The 16,808-nt window shown below is 45.7% G+C and overlaps 1 protein-coding gene across 1 annotated transcript in view; it reads right to left on the reverse strand.

The window, feature by feature from the left end:
• The window catches only part of AGBL1 (AGBL carboxypeptidase 1), a 521,226-nt gene that overhangs the window by 387,612 nt on the left and 116,806 nt on the right, over positions 1-16,808 (reverse strand). The window contains exons 8-14 of the mRNA XM_063142173.1: positions 11,742-11,901; positions 8,938-9,011; positions 7,859-7,975; positions 7,143-7,729; positions 5,374-5,457; positions 3,248-3,334; positions 1,520-1,668 (exon numbers count right to left, since the gene is read on the reverse strand). Coding sequence (XP_062998243.1) covers positions 1,520-1,668; positions 3,248-3,334; positions 5,374-5,457; positions 7,143-7,729; positions 7,859-7,975; positions 8,938-9,011; positions 11,742-11,901 — 1,258 coding nt within the window. The remainder of the gene's footprint in view (positions 1-1,519; positions 1,669-3,247; positions 3,335-5,373; positions 5,458-7,142; positions 7,730-7,858; positions 7,976-8,937; positions 9,012-11,741; positions 11,902-16,808) is intronic.

Here is a 16,808-nt window from a genome sequence, read left to right on the forward strand (position 1 = left end):
GATTCAAGGGGAATATTGTATCGAAGAATGGTACAAAGAAGTTTGGGATTTAGCTATTAATGACAAACTGACTTGTAATATTAAATTGAGAAAAGGTATAGCTAAAACAACTGATTTTGAAGGAATTTGGAAACAGTTCCTAATATTTGTGGGGGGGGGGGGGTTGGGAAGTGGGAAGCCACCAGCAGAAGAAAGTATGAGATTTTGGAATTAGGAATGAGATCCCGAGGTGGGGGGGAGCACTTATATGTTATGTTTGATGAAGTTATATAGATATTATATTATTGTTATTCAACATTTATGTAGTATGTTGTTTCTTTAATTGTATTGGTGTATGTGTAAGTATTGTAGAAAAAATAAAAATAATTTTTTTAAAAAAAATTATGTTTTTGTTGTTTATTCGTTCAGTCGTTTCCGACTCTTCGTGACTTCATGGACCAGCCCACGCCAGAGCTTTCTGTCGGCTGTCGCCACCCCCAGCTTCCCCAAGGTCAAGTCTGTCACCTCCAGAATATCATCCATCCATCTTGCCCTTGGTCGGCCCCTCTTCCTTTTGCCTTCCGCTTTCCCTAGCATCAGCCTCTTCTCCAGGGTATCCTGTCTTCTCATTATGTGGCCAAAGTACTTCAGTTTTGCCTTTAATACCATTCCCTCAAGTGAGCAGTCTGGCTTTATTTCCTGGAGTATGGACTGGTTTGATCTTCTTGCAGTCCAAGGCACTCTCAGAATTTTCCTCCAACACCACAGTTCAAAAGCATCTATCTTCCTTCGCTCAGCCTTCCTTATGGTCCAGCTCTCGCAGCCATAGGTTACTACGGGGAATACCATTGCTTTAACTATGCGGACCTTTGTTGTCAGTGTGGTGTCTCTGCTCTTAACTATTTTATCAAGATTTGTCATTGCTCTCCTCCCAAGAAGTAAACGTCTTCTTCCTCCAAGGAACCCAAGGCGGCGTACGTAATCCTCCTCTCCATGTTATCCTCACAACAACCCTGTGAGGTAGGTTGGGCTGACAGTCTGTGACTGGCCCAAAGTCACCCAGTGGGTTTCCATGGCTGAGCGGGGCCTAGAACCCGGACCTCCTGACTCCCAGTCCAACACCTTAGCCACTACACCACACCACACCAATACATAATCTGAAAAATTCCTAAGCAGAATTGCAGCTGGTGACAATTACAGTGAGAAGGTAGACTCACTGAGGGAGGGGCCCCACGGGCCCTCAGAAACCTGGAGCTGATGGTACCCACACAGATTTCAAAGCAGTCACCAGTGAAGGTGCTGAGCAGATTGTTTGAAAGACCAGTTATGTGACTCAGAAGTGAAGGCAAGTTGGTAGACAGACTGATATGGAACTCGCCCCAGGCATGCAAAAGAGTTTCAATAATTTGGTACATGGGAAGAGATGTAAGGAAGACACCAGCATTTCTGCAGATATGATACACCAGCTGACTTTCCCAAGTTCAGGCCCTGACCGTGAACACAGATATGGATTTCCCTCCATCATCGCAACGGCTCTTACCAAAATTAAACTGGCTGTTAGGCTTCTCGCAGTTGATGACATTGAAGCGGTACGGGGTGGCTGTCTTCATGGCGCTGACCTCGAAGTAGAACCACTGGTGGTGTTGGGAACTGTTGACATCAGGGTTGAGGGTCAAGTCGTACTCAAACCTGGACCGCAAGACACAGCGACACGGCATTAGGAATCACGGTGCATGAACAAGCAGAGCACATGGAAAGCTATTCCACATACAATGCTAACTAACAAACACAGCCGAGGCAATGGGCAAAGCAGAAAGCCGAACAACTGGGCCATTGGATCAAGACTGAGATGTGGTAGAGGCAGGAGGAAGGAGACGTGTTGAAAAGTGCTTGAGCAGCATACACAGGCTCTGTCACCCTTCTGCTAGGCATGTGCTTGTGATCAGGGAAGCTGGCAGCCATTTTACATTTCTCACAATGTCCCAAGCAATGCTAGATTGGGGCATTGTGGGAAATTTTATATAGCAGGTGGCTTGTAAACACTGGCTGCAGCCAGAGGAAAATTGGTATAGGAGGAGACAAAGATGGGCAGAGTCGGCAGCATTGCAGGATTTAATAATAATAATAATAATAATAATAATAATAATAATAATAATAATAATAATTTGTTACCCGCCTCTCCCTCCAGATTGAGGCGGTGTACAACACAAATGCAAATAAGACTAGCTTACATAAGCCTTCCCCAATATGGTAACCTCTAGATGTGTTGGACTGCAACTCCCATCACTCCCAGGCAGCATGACCATTGGCCATTGCTGGACTATTGGCCATGTTGAAGGCCATGCATTGAAGGCCATTGGATGGCATAGCCTTGTCTCTCTTGGCAACTCCAACTTCTCTCTCTCTCTCTCTCTCTCTCAAGGCAGCAATTCCCAAAGAGGTGGTCTAGAGAGCAAGCATGAGCCTAGAGTATCTGGAGGGGCAGATGATGTGGAGAGCTGCATGAAATTAGGCTCAGGGCTGCATGGAATTAGGCTCAGGGCTGCATGATGTGGGGGCTGCATGGAATTAGGCTCAGGGCTGCATGGAATTTCTGTAAACCACCCAGCGAGCTTTGGCTGTTGGGTGGTATAGAAATGCAATAAATAAATAAATAAATGAAATTAGGCTCAGGGCTGCATGATGTGGGGGCTGCATGGAATTAGGCTCAGGGCTGCATGATGTGGGGGCTGCATGGAATTAGGCTCAGGGCTGCATGGAATTAGGCTCAGGGCTGCATGATGTGGGGGCTGCATGAAATTAGGCTCAGGGCTGCATGGAATTAGGCTCAGGGCTGCATGATGTGGGGGCTGCATGGAATTAGGCTCAGGGCTGCATGGAACTAGGCTCAGGGCTGCATGATGTGGGGGCTGCATGGAATTAGGCTCAGGGCTGCATGGAACTAGGCTCAGGGCTGCATGATGTGGGGGCTGCATGGAATTAGGCTCAGGGCTGCATGGAACTAGGCTCAGGGCTGCAGCTGCCCTATCTCAGATTTACTCTCTTACTTAAAAGCCCATGGCAAAGATGAAGAGAGACTAGCTTATGGTAAAGGAGTAGCAAAGATTGAATATAAGTTCTGTCTGTGCCTTTATGAGTTCTAAGCCATGGAAAATTGAGCTGTCTCCCTTACAGATGGCTGGGTTATCTCCAAGGTTCCTCTTTCTTGCAGACCTGAAGCATGCCTCATTATTCCTGCCCTTGCTGCTGGAGTATTTCCACTACTTACGCCCGCACTTGGATGGCCCTACGGAGGTTCCCGGACTCAAATTTGGAGAAGAATTTCAGACAGTCTGGAGGATCAGAATTTAAAGAGCTGAAAGAAAGTAAAAAAGAAGCAACAGGATTACTGCAAGGCTCAGCAGGAAGGAGAAGCTACTCCAGATATCCACTAGGGAAATTAACAGAAGGTAGTTGGGAGTAACAAAAACACAGCCAGCTGATAATTGCTTGGGTCCCCGGTAGGTTGGTTGTAAAACTCATGTTTTCCTTCCTCCATCTTCTGTTTCAACAAGGAATGTTTGTACAGCTAAGACAGTGATGGATGGGAGAAGCAGGGATGCTTGAGCTTACCAAAATTCTCTGAACTTCATTTCAAAGCTCCGTTCGACTCACTCACCTTCCTGTTTGTGACGCATTTTTTGTTTGTGCATTCTCTAAACTGCACACTTTTTAAAGTGCACACTTGAAATTGTGTATTTTTAAGTGCACATTTTGCAAACACAAGTCTTGGGAAAAGCAAACATTGTCGGAGAACGTATGCACGTTTGCAGTTGCGAATGAGATGTTTTCTGGTGATTTGCAAACTGAACCTAAATTCACATGCATACCTGGTTTCAGCATTGATATCCCACCAAACTTACACCGGAAACATCCTTATACCAGATCAAACTATTTGTCCACCTTGTCCATGAGTGTCTCTGTTCTGACTGCCAGTGACTCTCCAGGGGGTCTTTCCCATCATCTGCAGATGCCAGAGCCTTCTGCATACAACGCAGCTTCTCTTTCACTAAGTTCTGGTCTCCCCAATGGAGATTCAGGAACAGAAAGTAATTCAGCTTCCTGCTCATTTTATGTTAGCGTAAAAACAGGTGCTGCTCTAAATGTCAATGCACTCTGCTGTGCCCTCTTGCAATCTTCAAAAACAACTGGGTATTTGTACTCACAGCAAAAACGGGGGTGTTGGACAGGGAGGGACCCAAAATGTGAATTCTGTCCACTCAAATCAGCTCGCCCCAAATCAAGTTGGGTTCAATCCCTATTGAGCCGGGTCGCGCTCCACCTGAGTTTTACATGTTGCCTCTGACAATCCTTTTGCTGCCTGTGACCATTCCCTCTTCTCCAGCCTAAGCATCTGGGGCTTGGGAAAGAGGTAGCATAGAAAAATAGGTGGCAGATATCCTGGAATTCAAGTGTTCAAACTCACCAGGGATTTCCCCAAGCATTCAGTCAAACACTCAAAAAGTCCAATTTATGTTTGAGGCAAGCCAATGGGAATTCACATACCTCGAGCAGAACAAAACCAAAGCAAATGGAAAGGGATAGCTGAGAGCTCCCTCATCATTGGGAAATTTATTTCCTTGAAGATATGGCAAAGTTCACATCTGGAGTATCTGCCTGCTCCTTCCACACTTATCTGTGGGTTGGCTCTCAGCATTCACAGGCCAGAGTCCAAAGGAAAGGAATGTTTGCACAAACCAATCACTTTTCATTTTATTTTCATTCGACAAAGTTGTCTTGTGATGGAAGATGTTTGGGACATGTCTACACTATGCCTTATCCCGGGGATCACCCCAGGATCATCCCTGTGTGTCCACATGATGCACTGTGGATCCCAGGGGCAGGGAGGGAAGATCCCTCCATTTCCCAGGGATAACCGGGTTGGCTTTTAGCCCAATTTTTCCTGCGGTCTCAGGATCATCCCAAGACCACAGGAGGTGTGGGCAGCCATTCCAGTTTCGTCCCAGCTCCTCGCAAGTAAATGCAAGGAGCTGGGAACCAGACATGGAACCGGGAACCAGGCACAGGGCACATCGGGCGTGGGGAAGGGAGTGGGGTCGGAGTTTTTAAAAAAAACTTACTTTTTAGCTGGAGCGCAGGTGCGCTCCAGCTCCTTTTCTTTAAAAAAAAATGGCGGGCACGATGTCCTCCTTCCTCCCTGGACATCGCGCGCCACATGTGAATTCAGGGGGAGGATCTCGTTATCAGCATATCACAAGATCCTCCCCCCTCTGCCAGGAGGTGTAGACATGCCCTAGGATAAAGGAAGCTGGAAATTGAAATTAATCCAGGAAGTTGGGTGCCTTTGATCTGGCTCCCTGCGACATTGTCCAAAACTGAAAGGAAGAGACTTACCTGGAGCCATCTAAGTCAAATACAACTCGATTGATTGTGTCACTGGGCTGGATGACACGGCGGACATCTTCAAATATTTTGGCCCTATGGTGAGAAAAACAAGGCTTGAACTGGTGTGTGAATATGTAGAAGGAAACCTCTCCTGGTATGAACCTACCCATAAACTACAATCATCATCTCAGGCCCTCCTCCAAGTGCCTTCTCTTAGGGAGGTTCAGAGGATGGCAACAAGCAAGAGGGCCTTCTCAGTGATGGGCCCCTGAATGTGGAATTGTCTCATCACTGAGGCTTGCCTGGCACCAATGTTGTCATCTTTCTGGTGCCAGATCAAGACTTTCCTTGACACCCAGGCATTTGACAGCATACAAGAAGGTGTTTATTTGTTTTTTAAAACTGGATTTTTAATATTGAATTTGATTTTATTATCTTTGTATGTGAATGGTTTCATATTAGCTTGGCCACAGTTGTACAGGCATTGGTAACCTCAAGACTGGATTACTGCAACGCGCTCTATGTGGGGCTGCCCTTAAAGCTGCTCCGGAAGCTGGAGCTAGTGCAGAATGCTGCAGCTCGGCTGTTGTCTGGAGCTGCCCCTTTCCAGCATGTAACTCCTCTGCTGAGGGAACTGCACTGGCTGCCTATTCGCTACCGGGCCAGGTTGGAGGTTCTTGCACTTGTGTACAAAGCCCTAAACAACTTGGGACCAGGATACTTGAGAGAGAGCGTTCTCCCTTACCAACCTGCCCGGTCACTGAGGTCATCCGAGGGCCTGCTCCTGGTGGTTCCACATAGATCCATCCTCCGATTGGAGTCCATCAGGGGAAGAGCCTTCAGCGTGGTGGCCCCCCTCCTGTGGAACTCCCTGCCTCTGGAGGTCAGGCAGGCGCCAACTTTGTACTCCTTTCAGCGCCTCCTGAAAACATCTTTATTCCAAGAAGCCTTTCCTTAATATGCAGCCTTGGATCTCTGTTTTTGCTTCTTTTAAATTTTGTTTTAACTGTTTTATTCTGTTTTTATTTTCACTTTATCTTGTACACCGCTCTGAAATTTTTCAATGGGGAGCGGTATATAAATATTATAAATAAATAAATAAATAAATAAATAAATAAATAAATTCAAAGCTCCCTTCAGGCACAGAAAGGAATATGAGGCTGCAATATTGGTCAGTCTGATTGACAGGCAGCATGTTGAACTTGGCATAAATACAAGTGGGCCTAGCTTTCCTTTTTTTTTCCCCTGATGCACATCAAGCCTCCACTCTCATGCTTCAGCAACTCAGCTCAAGATCTGGATTCAGATTTTGCTGCCCATGCTCCATGCCTGCCTCTGACATGGGAGATGATACAAAATGTCTATGTATGGCACTTTCCCCAACTACAACCCCCATAATCCCACAATCAGCATAGCACCAGGTTGGAGGAGGCTGGTCTATGGTATTTTGATCTGTAATGGCAGATTCAGCCATCTGATACATCACCTGCTGTTGCCAGGCTGCCAGCAGCAATCTCTATTTATGTTTGAATCAGCTCTCAGAAATTTCCTGACTATGGCAGGGCTATTGAGGAAATGTGCGCGAATTAGGAAATTTGCAGAAATCAAACTTGGAATCAGGAACGAGCATGCGTTCAACAATTTGCAAATATTTTGGGCATAAAAGTGCTCGTGTTCACATTCAGAGCTTTGAACAGGACATATTTTGCAAGCAAAAATCAAATTCTCTTACATCCCTACCATATCTTGTAACAGAGTATTGCAGGTAAGTGACTTACCGTTGGATGCTGTATCTTGATAGCTGTATGGTCTGGCTGTAAGGAGGAGGCTGGTGACCCCAGAGATCTGGGAATGCCAACACTCTGTAGTCTGGAATGGACCTCGTGCAGCCAGCTCTCGCCATGTAGAAGTGAGGGTTGTGAAAAGGGAGATTCCCTGGATGTCTCTCCAAAAGCTTTCTCACTACCTCAGAAGCCTCCACTTTCTCTTGGTGACCAGGCCTGCAGGAGTTCATATACTGAGGTCGTGTGGTCCATTTGTCTTTGTCATGAGAGTGAAAAGCAGCTGTAAGGGCCGTGTCAGGGATGTCACCTTCTCTGAAGAAATCCACCAGAGGCTCTGATCTGTCCTGAGCCACTTTTCCTGGTTCTTGAGAAGGTTTCCCTTTTTTTACCCAACTCTGGCCTGGAACCCTCAAAGGCTCCCTTTGGGGCAGTTTTTCTCCTTTCGTGAGTTGGTCCTTCTCTGTGCATTTGGGCTGGTCCTTTGGGGAAGCAGCGTTTGGAATGATGTGGAGACAGGAACAAGTCAGGGCCCCAGGGATGTCCTCAGAATTCACCTTAGCCTTGGACTCTGATTCTAATTCCTTTACAATATTGGGGATTGTGGGTTGGAAGGGAGTGAGAGAGAGAGACAGAGAGAGAACATACTGACATGGTTTCTTCTATAAAGCAGATGGATTTATAGAAAAATTCAAAACCCAAGCGAGTCTTACCAGAAAGTTGCAGTGAAGTTCTGGACACATGGCCACGTACTGTTCAAGCTCCGATCCTGGCCGGTCAAGCTCTGGTTTTGACAGGAGTTTGTCAACGTCAGTCTCTAAGTCATCATCCTACCAGAATAAGACCCAGAAAGAAACTTGTCTAAGGATAGTAAGCTCTAGGTTTTTGGGAGCCCTTGGACTCTGAATGGGTCTCCTCCCTCTGTAAATCTAGTGTCACCAGCTGCTATTGCTCCTCACCCACTTTCTCATCAATGCTACTACTTCCTTGCTTGACAGGCAGAGAGCCAGTGAGCGAGTAGGTAGCATCATCTCCTGCTCCTCCTTCTCACTACTACCATTGTCTGGGCCAGAGCAAAAGGCATGTGAACAAGCAAATTGCAATGGTGAAGAGAAGGAGCCATTCCAGGGAACTCATCTAGATGCCACTGCCAAACTCCTCACTGGCTCTCTGCCTGTCAAGCAAGCAAGTGGTAGTCATGATAAGCAAGAGGATGAGGAGCAGTAGAAGCTGGTGACCATGGCAGTTAGAAGGGAGGAAGACCACTGGGAGTGTCACGCCCTCCAAAACCTGAAGCCAACACCATATCAATAGCTTCTTATTTAATGGATCCATTTTTTTCAGTTCATAGAAGTACTTTAGGATTGAAGTTATTCATTGAGTGGAACTCTGAAACTTGAGCATGAATGTGTGATCCATACTTATCAAATGTGAACAGTCAAACACCCATGACGTCAAACATCTATGACCTGGGGTATAGCCAACAGATTGATTCATTATATATCCAGCCTTTAATCGAAGGAGCCCTGCAGAAAATCTCCAGGGTTCAGACAACATGTTAACTCACAGTTCTACAAACAACCCACAGATCAACAATAACCCACATTCAACCACTTAGTGTGAGTTAGTGTGTTGTATGAACAGCCCCAGTGACTCTTAGATGACAAACAGCACCTGATGGCTTTATCTCTTCTCACATTTATTAAATGCACATGCGTTCCAGCCTCCTTTGCAGCTGTTTACCTCACATATGGCCGCTTGGCACACAACAGTGTCCCAAAACAATACTTACTTCTTCCTTATTCTCCACATCCTCGTTATCAAAGTCCTTCTCAATTTCCTCCTCGAAATCCTCTTCGCAATAATCTGCCAGGAATAAAGGAAGGATCAGGTAATTGGCTGAATTAAGAGTCTCACCAGTGACCAAACTATCCAAAGAAGTGAGTTCTCTTCCAGGGGAACAGCTTGGTCATGGGCATCATCCTGCCAAATAACTGGAAAAGTTTTACCACACATGGATTGCCATTTATATAGGCTCAGAGATATTTCCTTGGAATCAACTTTAAACAAACAAACACTCGTGCTCTTAAGTGTATCTTCCAAAGTTGCAGTGGCTGGGTACATAAAGACATTGGCAAGGTGGTAATTTATCACACTCTGCATGCAACCACTAGGTAAACTGGTCATTTGTCAGGCCTTTTTCTGTCCCCTGTCCCCATGGGAGTTATTTTTGCAAGTGTGGCTCCCACATAGCCCAGGTAACTTTTAAATCAGGGGTGCAGAACCTAAGCCTGCGGGGGGGAACTGGCTGTCAGGGGATCCCGTGAAAGCCATGTTCCCTGCTGCTAAGTGCACCCTTTTCCCACAACAACTGATTATTGCATAGTTTCTCAGCTAAAATGCAATTTCCCACGCACCCCATTCTAAAAGGATGGAATGCCTCTCCTAAGGCGTAGTTACTGGCAGTAAGACCTTTAAGATAAAATAAGCTGGACCCAGCCACTTTTGCCTCACCTACCACTGGAATGTCAACTTCTGGGAGCTTCTCCAAGATGGAATTTGGACCTCAGGATTTAGTCCATTGTTGCTGGTGGAAAGGTAATTGTATCATGAGTCCCACCCACAGAACTGATACCTTGGGGGAGGAGGGTGCTGATCCCAAGGGCTGATCCCACCATGAAGTTGGTGGCAGGCTCACTTAAGCCTGCCAATGGTGGCTGTAAAGCTGCCATGTATGCAAGATCACAGGTGCAAATGGAGCCTTTTTGCCTGTAACCTTGCGTAAATGGCCACTTTGAGGTCACCGTTTGCTGAAAAGGCCCAATCATCCATGAAAGAATGAGCCTCCATTTTGGCACAACGTGGCAATGCGCTGAAGAATTGGAGGCCATGCACCACATGCCCACCGACTGCCTAGCAGCTCAGTGCATATGGCGAGCAAGGGAAAGCAGCCAGCAGGGATTCAGCAAATGGCATTTATTTTATTTATTTATTTATTTATTACATTTTTATACCGCCCAATAGCCGAGGCTCTCTGGGCGGTTCACAAAAATTAAAACCACAGTAAAACACCCAACAGTTTAAAACACAATTACGAAATACAGTATAAAAAGCGCAACCAGGATAAAACCACACAGCAAAGTTGATATAAGATTAAAATACAGAGTTAAAACAGTATAATTTAAATTTAAGTTAAAATTAAGTGTTAAAATACTGAGTGAATAAAAAGGTCTTCAGCTGGCGACGAAAGCAGTACGGTGTAGGCGCCAAGCGGACCTCTCTGGGGAGCTCGTTCCTCAACCGGGGTGCCACAGCGGAGAAAGCCCTCCTCCTAGTAGCCACCTGCCTCACTTCGTTTGGCAGGGGCTCACGGAGAAGAGCCCCTGTAGATGATCTTAAGGTCCGGGTAGGTACATATGGGAGGAGGCGTTCCTTCAGATAACCTGGCCCCAAACCGTTTAGGGCTTTAAATGTTAATACCAGCACTTTGAATTGGGCCCGGACCTGGACTGGCAGCCAATGAAGTTGTAAAAGGACTGGCGTAATGTGATCTCACCGGCCAGTCCCTGTTAATAACCTTGCTGCCCTGTTTTGCACCAGCTGAAGTTTCCGGACCGTTTTCAAAGGCAGCCCCATGTATAACACATTGCAGTAATCCAAACGAGAGGTTATCAGAGCATGGATAACTGTAGCTAGGCTATCTCTGTCCATATAAGGGCGCAGCTAGTATATCAGCCTGAGCTGATAAAAGGTGCTCTTTGCCACTGAGTTCACCTGTGCCTCAAGTGACAGTTCTGGATCCAAGAGCACCCCCAAACTACGGACCCGATCCTTTAGGGGGAGTACAACCCCGTCCAGGACAGGGCAAACATCACCTCGCCGGACAGAAGAACCACCCGCTAACAGTACCTCCGTCTTGTGGGGCAGATGGGGGAAATCCATCCATCCCTACCTATGTGGAGAGCCACTGTGCTGTAGTGGCTAAAGTGTCGGACTGCGAGTAAGGAGATCCGGATTCCAGTCCCCACTCGGCCATGGAAACCCACTGGGTGACTTTGGGCCAGTCACAGACTCTCAGCCCAACCTACCTCACAGGGTTGTTGTTGTGAGGTTAAAATGGAGAGGAGGGGGATTATGAACACTGCCTTGGGTTCCTTGGAGGGGAAAGGCAGGATATAAATGCAATAAATAATAATAAATAATAATACTTGCAACAAAGTGTTTCAGAATGGAGTGCTGGTGGTCAGGATTCCGGGCACTACAATCCATTTCCGTCTCTTTCTGGATTCCTATTGCCCCAACTGACCTCAAACAGTCAGTCGGCATTCTGAGCGTGCTCTGTCACCACCATTTGGCAGTTTGGGTGGTGGTAGAAGGGGGGTTTCTTTCCTCACTTAGGATTTCTTTCCTAATGATTCATTATATTGTAAACCTTGGATTTCCTCCAAGCCTAAGGAGACCTCCCTCTTTTGCATGGGTGATGCCATATTGGCTACAAAAGGAATGGCACTCACAGCCTTAACACTGTAAATAGAGGGAATTATAGCCTCTTATTTATTTTTTCCTCTTCCCAACAAATGTGTGGCCACAATTTACCTTCCAGCCTGGGATGTGAAGGTTCAGTTCTCCCAGGGATGGGAAAGGAATAGGCGCTTCGAAGAGCAGCTGAAGGAAGCAGCTTCTTGGGGTAAGTTTTCCTCAGAATCTGAGTCACTGTATTTACTATGGGATCCAGGCTCTTGCTCATCAGGCAGTCCTAGGTACCAAGAAAGAAGAGTCTTCAGAATGTCATTTTCCTGCTGCAATGATCCCTAAAACCAAATATCATAAGTAAGGATCTCAGCCATTGCTGAACTTTGGACCACACATGATCCTCAGCATGTTTGCTTGGAAGCAGAGGAGGCAGGGGCTCCAATGTCAGAGAGGTGATGAATCTCCTCGGTGTTTCAGTCAGAATCAGTCTGGTTCTGACTGAAATTGTCATGATCAGGCCAGGGCAGGATCTGCACTACAGCTTTATAATGGTTTATAACAGTATCGACAACTGTTGGGGCCCAGGACACACTCCGTATATTGTTTTCAAACCATTTCCCAAGTGTTATATCCTGCTTGGTGTAGATCTGCCCAAGCAGGAGGAGAAGGAGAAGGAGAAGGAGAAGGAGAAGGAGAAGGAGAAGGAGAAGGAGAAGGAGAAGGAGAAGGAGAAGGAGAAGGAGAAGGAGAAGGAGAAGGAGAAGGAGAAGGAGAAGAAGAAGGAGAAGAAGAAGAAGAAGAAGAAGAAGAAGAGGAGGAGGAGGAGGAGGAGGAGGAGGAGGAGGAGGAGGAGGAGGAGGAGGAGGAGGAGGAGAAAGGAAGCAGGGAGTGTCTTCTCCAAGACACTCCAGGAGTCAAGAAGGTATCTTTCCAGGTGCTTATCAACCAGGAGGCCCAGATTCAGAGATCATCCTCTCTGCCCCTGAGAAGTCAGTCTTTGTCAGAGGGGAGGGAGCATCAGAATTGACAGATCCCAGAGGCTGCCGCAGAGTCAAGCAGGCAGAGTTGAGAGGAGGTGGGAGGCAGTCCACTAGCGTAGCCACTTGACAGAGGTTACAACTTGAAAACCCTCCCTGAAGGAGGAGTTTGGTAAAAACCTGTTGGGCACAGCGGGAAACTGTCCATTTAGTTCATAAGCAATTGCCTTGCTTTGTTAGGCTAATTAAGCATAGAGGGCAGCTCGTAGCATTCCCTCTCTCTAGATGTACTCTAGATGTACTGAATAAAGCTTTGTGGATTGCTCACCAGACTTCTTCATTCTCTCACATCTCAGCAAGTGTTCTTGGAATCACGAAAGACACCCCAAGTGGTTTCACCACCCCACTGACATCATCGCACCTCCGATAGCTCCCTTAGAGTTCTGACTGTTTCCAAATGAAACCCAGAGCAGATTCACCACCCCACTAACATCAGACCCACCAGCCTCCACTGCTTAAAAACAAGTGACCCAAGAACTGCCAATCAGCCAGATATCTATGGGGTCATCTTAGTGGCAGATTGATATTTGCACTTATGTCAGATTTGGTTGGGGAACAGAGGAGGGATGGGGGAACACGCAATGTTTCAGATCACTAGGATTTTCTGAATATTGTTTCACTCCTTGACGCATGCCCAGTTCATGCTCACATTGGTGATCGCTGCTCGCTGTGAGTGAACAGGAAAATTATTTATTTATATGTGGCATCAATAATACACTGAATATAACAACTTCTCTCAGCGGTATACAATATTAAAAGCACAACGTTAAAACAACGCTAGTGAAAACAATTTAAGGAGCAGCAAATAAGCAGCGTGGTGAGTTTACTTACACCCCTGGGTAAGTTGGGCATTGAAAAGATGCCACATTTCCCACCTCCTGAATTACATGGGGGAGGGTTTGCCAGATGGTGGGTGCTACTCCAAATCGAGCAGCCACTGAACAGGAGATTTGCAGAAATCTCCCGAAATTTGCCCACATTTCCTAATTTGGTCAAACTTCCTCTATAGACTACAGCGGGGCCGATTCATTGTACTGAATTCCCACCAATCAAACTGGGATTCATTGTACTGAATTCCCACCAATCAAACTGGGAATCAGGAACAAGATGAACACAAGAATACGTTCAACAATTTGGGAACATTTTTTGGCAGACCTGTGCTCACAAAGTCGTTTGGAGCTTTGAACAGGGCATGTTTGCCAGTTTTGAGAGCAAAAACGAAATCCTCATACATCTCGAGGAGACAGGTGCTTCCAGAAAGAAATTGGTCTCTGCCCACCACAGAGACTGAGACAGTGGGAACCTGAACAGACATTAGATGTAGGCTAGGAGTGTGCAATGACTCTTTGTTTCATTTTTCCATTCATTTTTATCAGCAGAAACCTAATTGGTTTTGTAATTCATTCATTAACATCACATCCTTGTCATTATTATTGGTCGTCTTGTCAAATCCAGTGCTTACCTCTTTTATCCCCTAAAGTCATTTAGAAATTCCAGTAGCATCCAGCGGATTACACATCGGCTGGTTGTGATCCCGGGAAAATGCATCTTGCATTTCACGCATAGCCTAGGACTGATTCTATGAATGTTTTCTCTGAACTTGGTTGGAGAAGAGAGTCCCTTTCGGAACACAGAGAGCACTTCTCCCTCAAAAACGAGCCAATACAAGTTGCTCCCATATACCTGGGATCATGTAGGACTAACCTCCAGCAAGGATGCAAGGTTTTCACAGGTTCCATTCCATTATTCTCTGGTTTTACTTCGTCCTACATGCCATGCTTTCTGATTTCCCATTTAGCTAAGAAGTTTTCCAAAATTAGTTCTCAAAATTCGAATGTACCCTATTTTGCCAAAACAACCACTCAGTATACTTCTGTTAAGGATGGCAAGATCTGCATGCTGCTGCCCCGTGTGGTGAACCATGGAACTGTAGTGGCAGCTTTCCCAGTGAAGAACCTTCTTGCACTGGATTAATCCACTCTGCCATGAGATCTTCCTAGTCAGGCTTCTTGTTTCTGTTGAGATTTGCTCAAGCAACCAAGTCTTAGAATCATAGAATAGTAGAGTTTGAAGGGGCCTATAATGCCATCGAGTCCAACCCCCTGCTCAATGCAGGAATCCACCCTAAAGCATACCTGACAGATGGTTGTCCAGCTACCTCTTGAAGGCCTCTAGTGTGGGAGAGCCCACAACCTCCCTAGGTAACTGGTTCCATTGTCGTACTGCTCTAACAGTCAGGAAGTTTTTCCTGATGACCAGGCAGAATCTGGCTTCCTGTAATTTGAGCCCGTTATTCCGTGTCCTGCACTCTGGGAGGATCGAGAAGAGATCCTGGCCCTCCTCTGTGGGACAACCTTTTAAGTATTTGAAGAGTGCTATCATGTCTCCCCTCAATCTTCTCTTCTCCAGGCTAAACATGCCCAGTTCTTTCAGTCTCTCTTCATAGGGCTTTGTTTCCAGACCCCTGATCATCCTGGTTGCCCTCCTCTGAACACGCTCCAGCTTGTCTGCATCCTTCTTGAATTGTGGATCCCAGAACTGGATGCAATACTCTAGATGAGGCCTAACCAGGGCCAAATAGAGAGGAACCAGCACCTCACGCAATTTGGAAGCTACACATCTATTAATGCAGCCAAAATAGCATTTGCCTTTCTTGCAGCCTTATCACACTGTTGGCTCATATTCAGCTTCATGAGCTCTGATCTAGTTAGGGATGTACAGATTTTGTGAGATCCATTCCATCTGCATTTTCTGGATTCTCAGACGCCTTTCATTCCATTGTCTACCCATTGACAGAATTGGTTTTTTCCCCCTTTTTCCCAAATGTGCGCAAATACAAACTTGCAAAAATGCACAAATTTCCCCCAAATTTGATTTAAAAAACCCCAAACATGTACATTTCATGCTTTGGTTTCTGGGGGAAATGCACATTCTTGGCTAGTTTGTTTTATTTAGATTCAAAGGGTTAAGGAAAAAGACAATTTTAACCAAGTTTTATCACATAAATACAATCCAACAACTGGATTAAACAATTAAAGTGCACTGGCATCTACTGTATACATCTGATTGCATTAATGTTATACAAGAATACCAAAAAAGAAATTTAAAAAACAGGTCAAACGCGTTTCGACACCGGGGTGTCTTCTTCAGTGACCCCTGCAAAGATTGAAACATACAAAAACACTCATTTAAAATACTATACTAAGGGTGTCGACCCCGGTGTCAAAAACATACAATATAAAACAATAAATATACACAGTTAAAAACAAATTAAACCATCATCCAAGTTAAAACAATATATAATTTAAAAGCAACAGATACAGTTAAAACAGTTAAAACAATGTGCCAGTGAGTTTAACCATCAAAGGCTTTGTTAAAAAGCCATGTTTTTACTTGGTGTCGAAATGAAATCAATGTTGGCACCAATCGGGCCTCCAAGGGGAGGGCATTCCAAAGTCGGGGTGCCACCACAGAGAAGGCCCTCTCCCTTGTCCCATCAGAGAAGGGCTCCTCCAACTGATCTAAGGTCTCCGGCAGGCATATATAAGGAGAGGCACTCTATATACCACTCCCCATTGAAAATTTTGGAGCGGGGTACTTCAGCCTTATTCATTTATATTTACTAATTATAAAAATTATCTCAAGCTTGTCTTGCATCAGCAGGAATGCCCATTCCAGCTCATTATGGAGGTGAAACAGTGAGCAATGCATCAAGGTGCTGGTCTTAACCTATAAAGCCCTACATGGCTTGGGACCACAATACCTGATGGAATGCCTCTCCCGACATGAACCTACCCGTACACTGCGCTCAACATCGAAGGTCCTCCTCCGAGTGCCTACTCTGAGGGAAACTCGGAGGATGGCAACAAGGGAGAGGGCCTTCTCAGTGGTTGCCCCCCGACTGTGGAATGATCTTCCCAATAAGGCTCGCCTGGTGCCAACGTTGTTATCTTTTCGGCGCCAGGTCAAAACTTTTCTCTTCTCCCAGGCATTTTAACAGCATTTAACAACGTTAAGTTTGTTTTTAATGGACCCCAGAATTGCTGTTTTTAAATGGATACTGTTTTTATACTGTTTTTATGTTTTTTTTAAAAAAAAATGTATACTTTTAATGTTTACTATTTTTAATGTTGTAAACCGCCCAGAGAGCTTC

This window comes from Elgaria multicarinata, chromosome 16 (assembly GCF_023053635.1).
Source record: "Elgaria multicarinata webbii isolate HBS135686 ecotype San Diego chromosome 16, rElgMul1.1.pri, whole genome shotgun sequence".
In the NCBI taxonomy this organism is placed as follows: domain Eukaryota; kingdom Metazoa; phylum Chordata; class Lepidosauria; order Squamata; family Anguidae; genus Elgaria; species Elgaria multicarinata.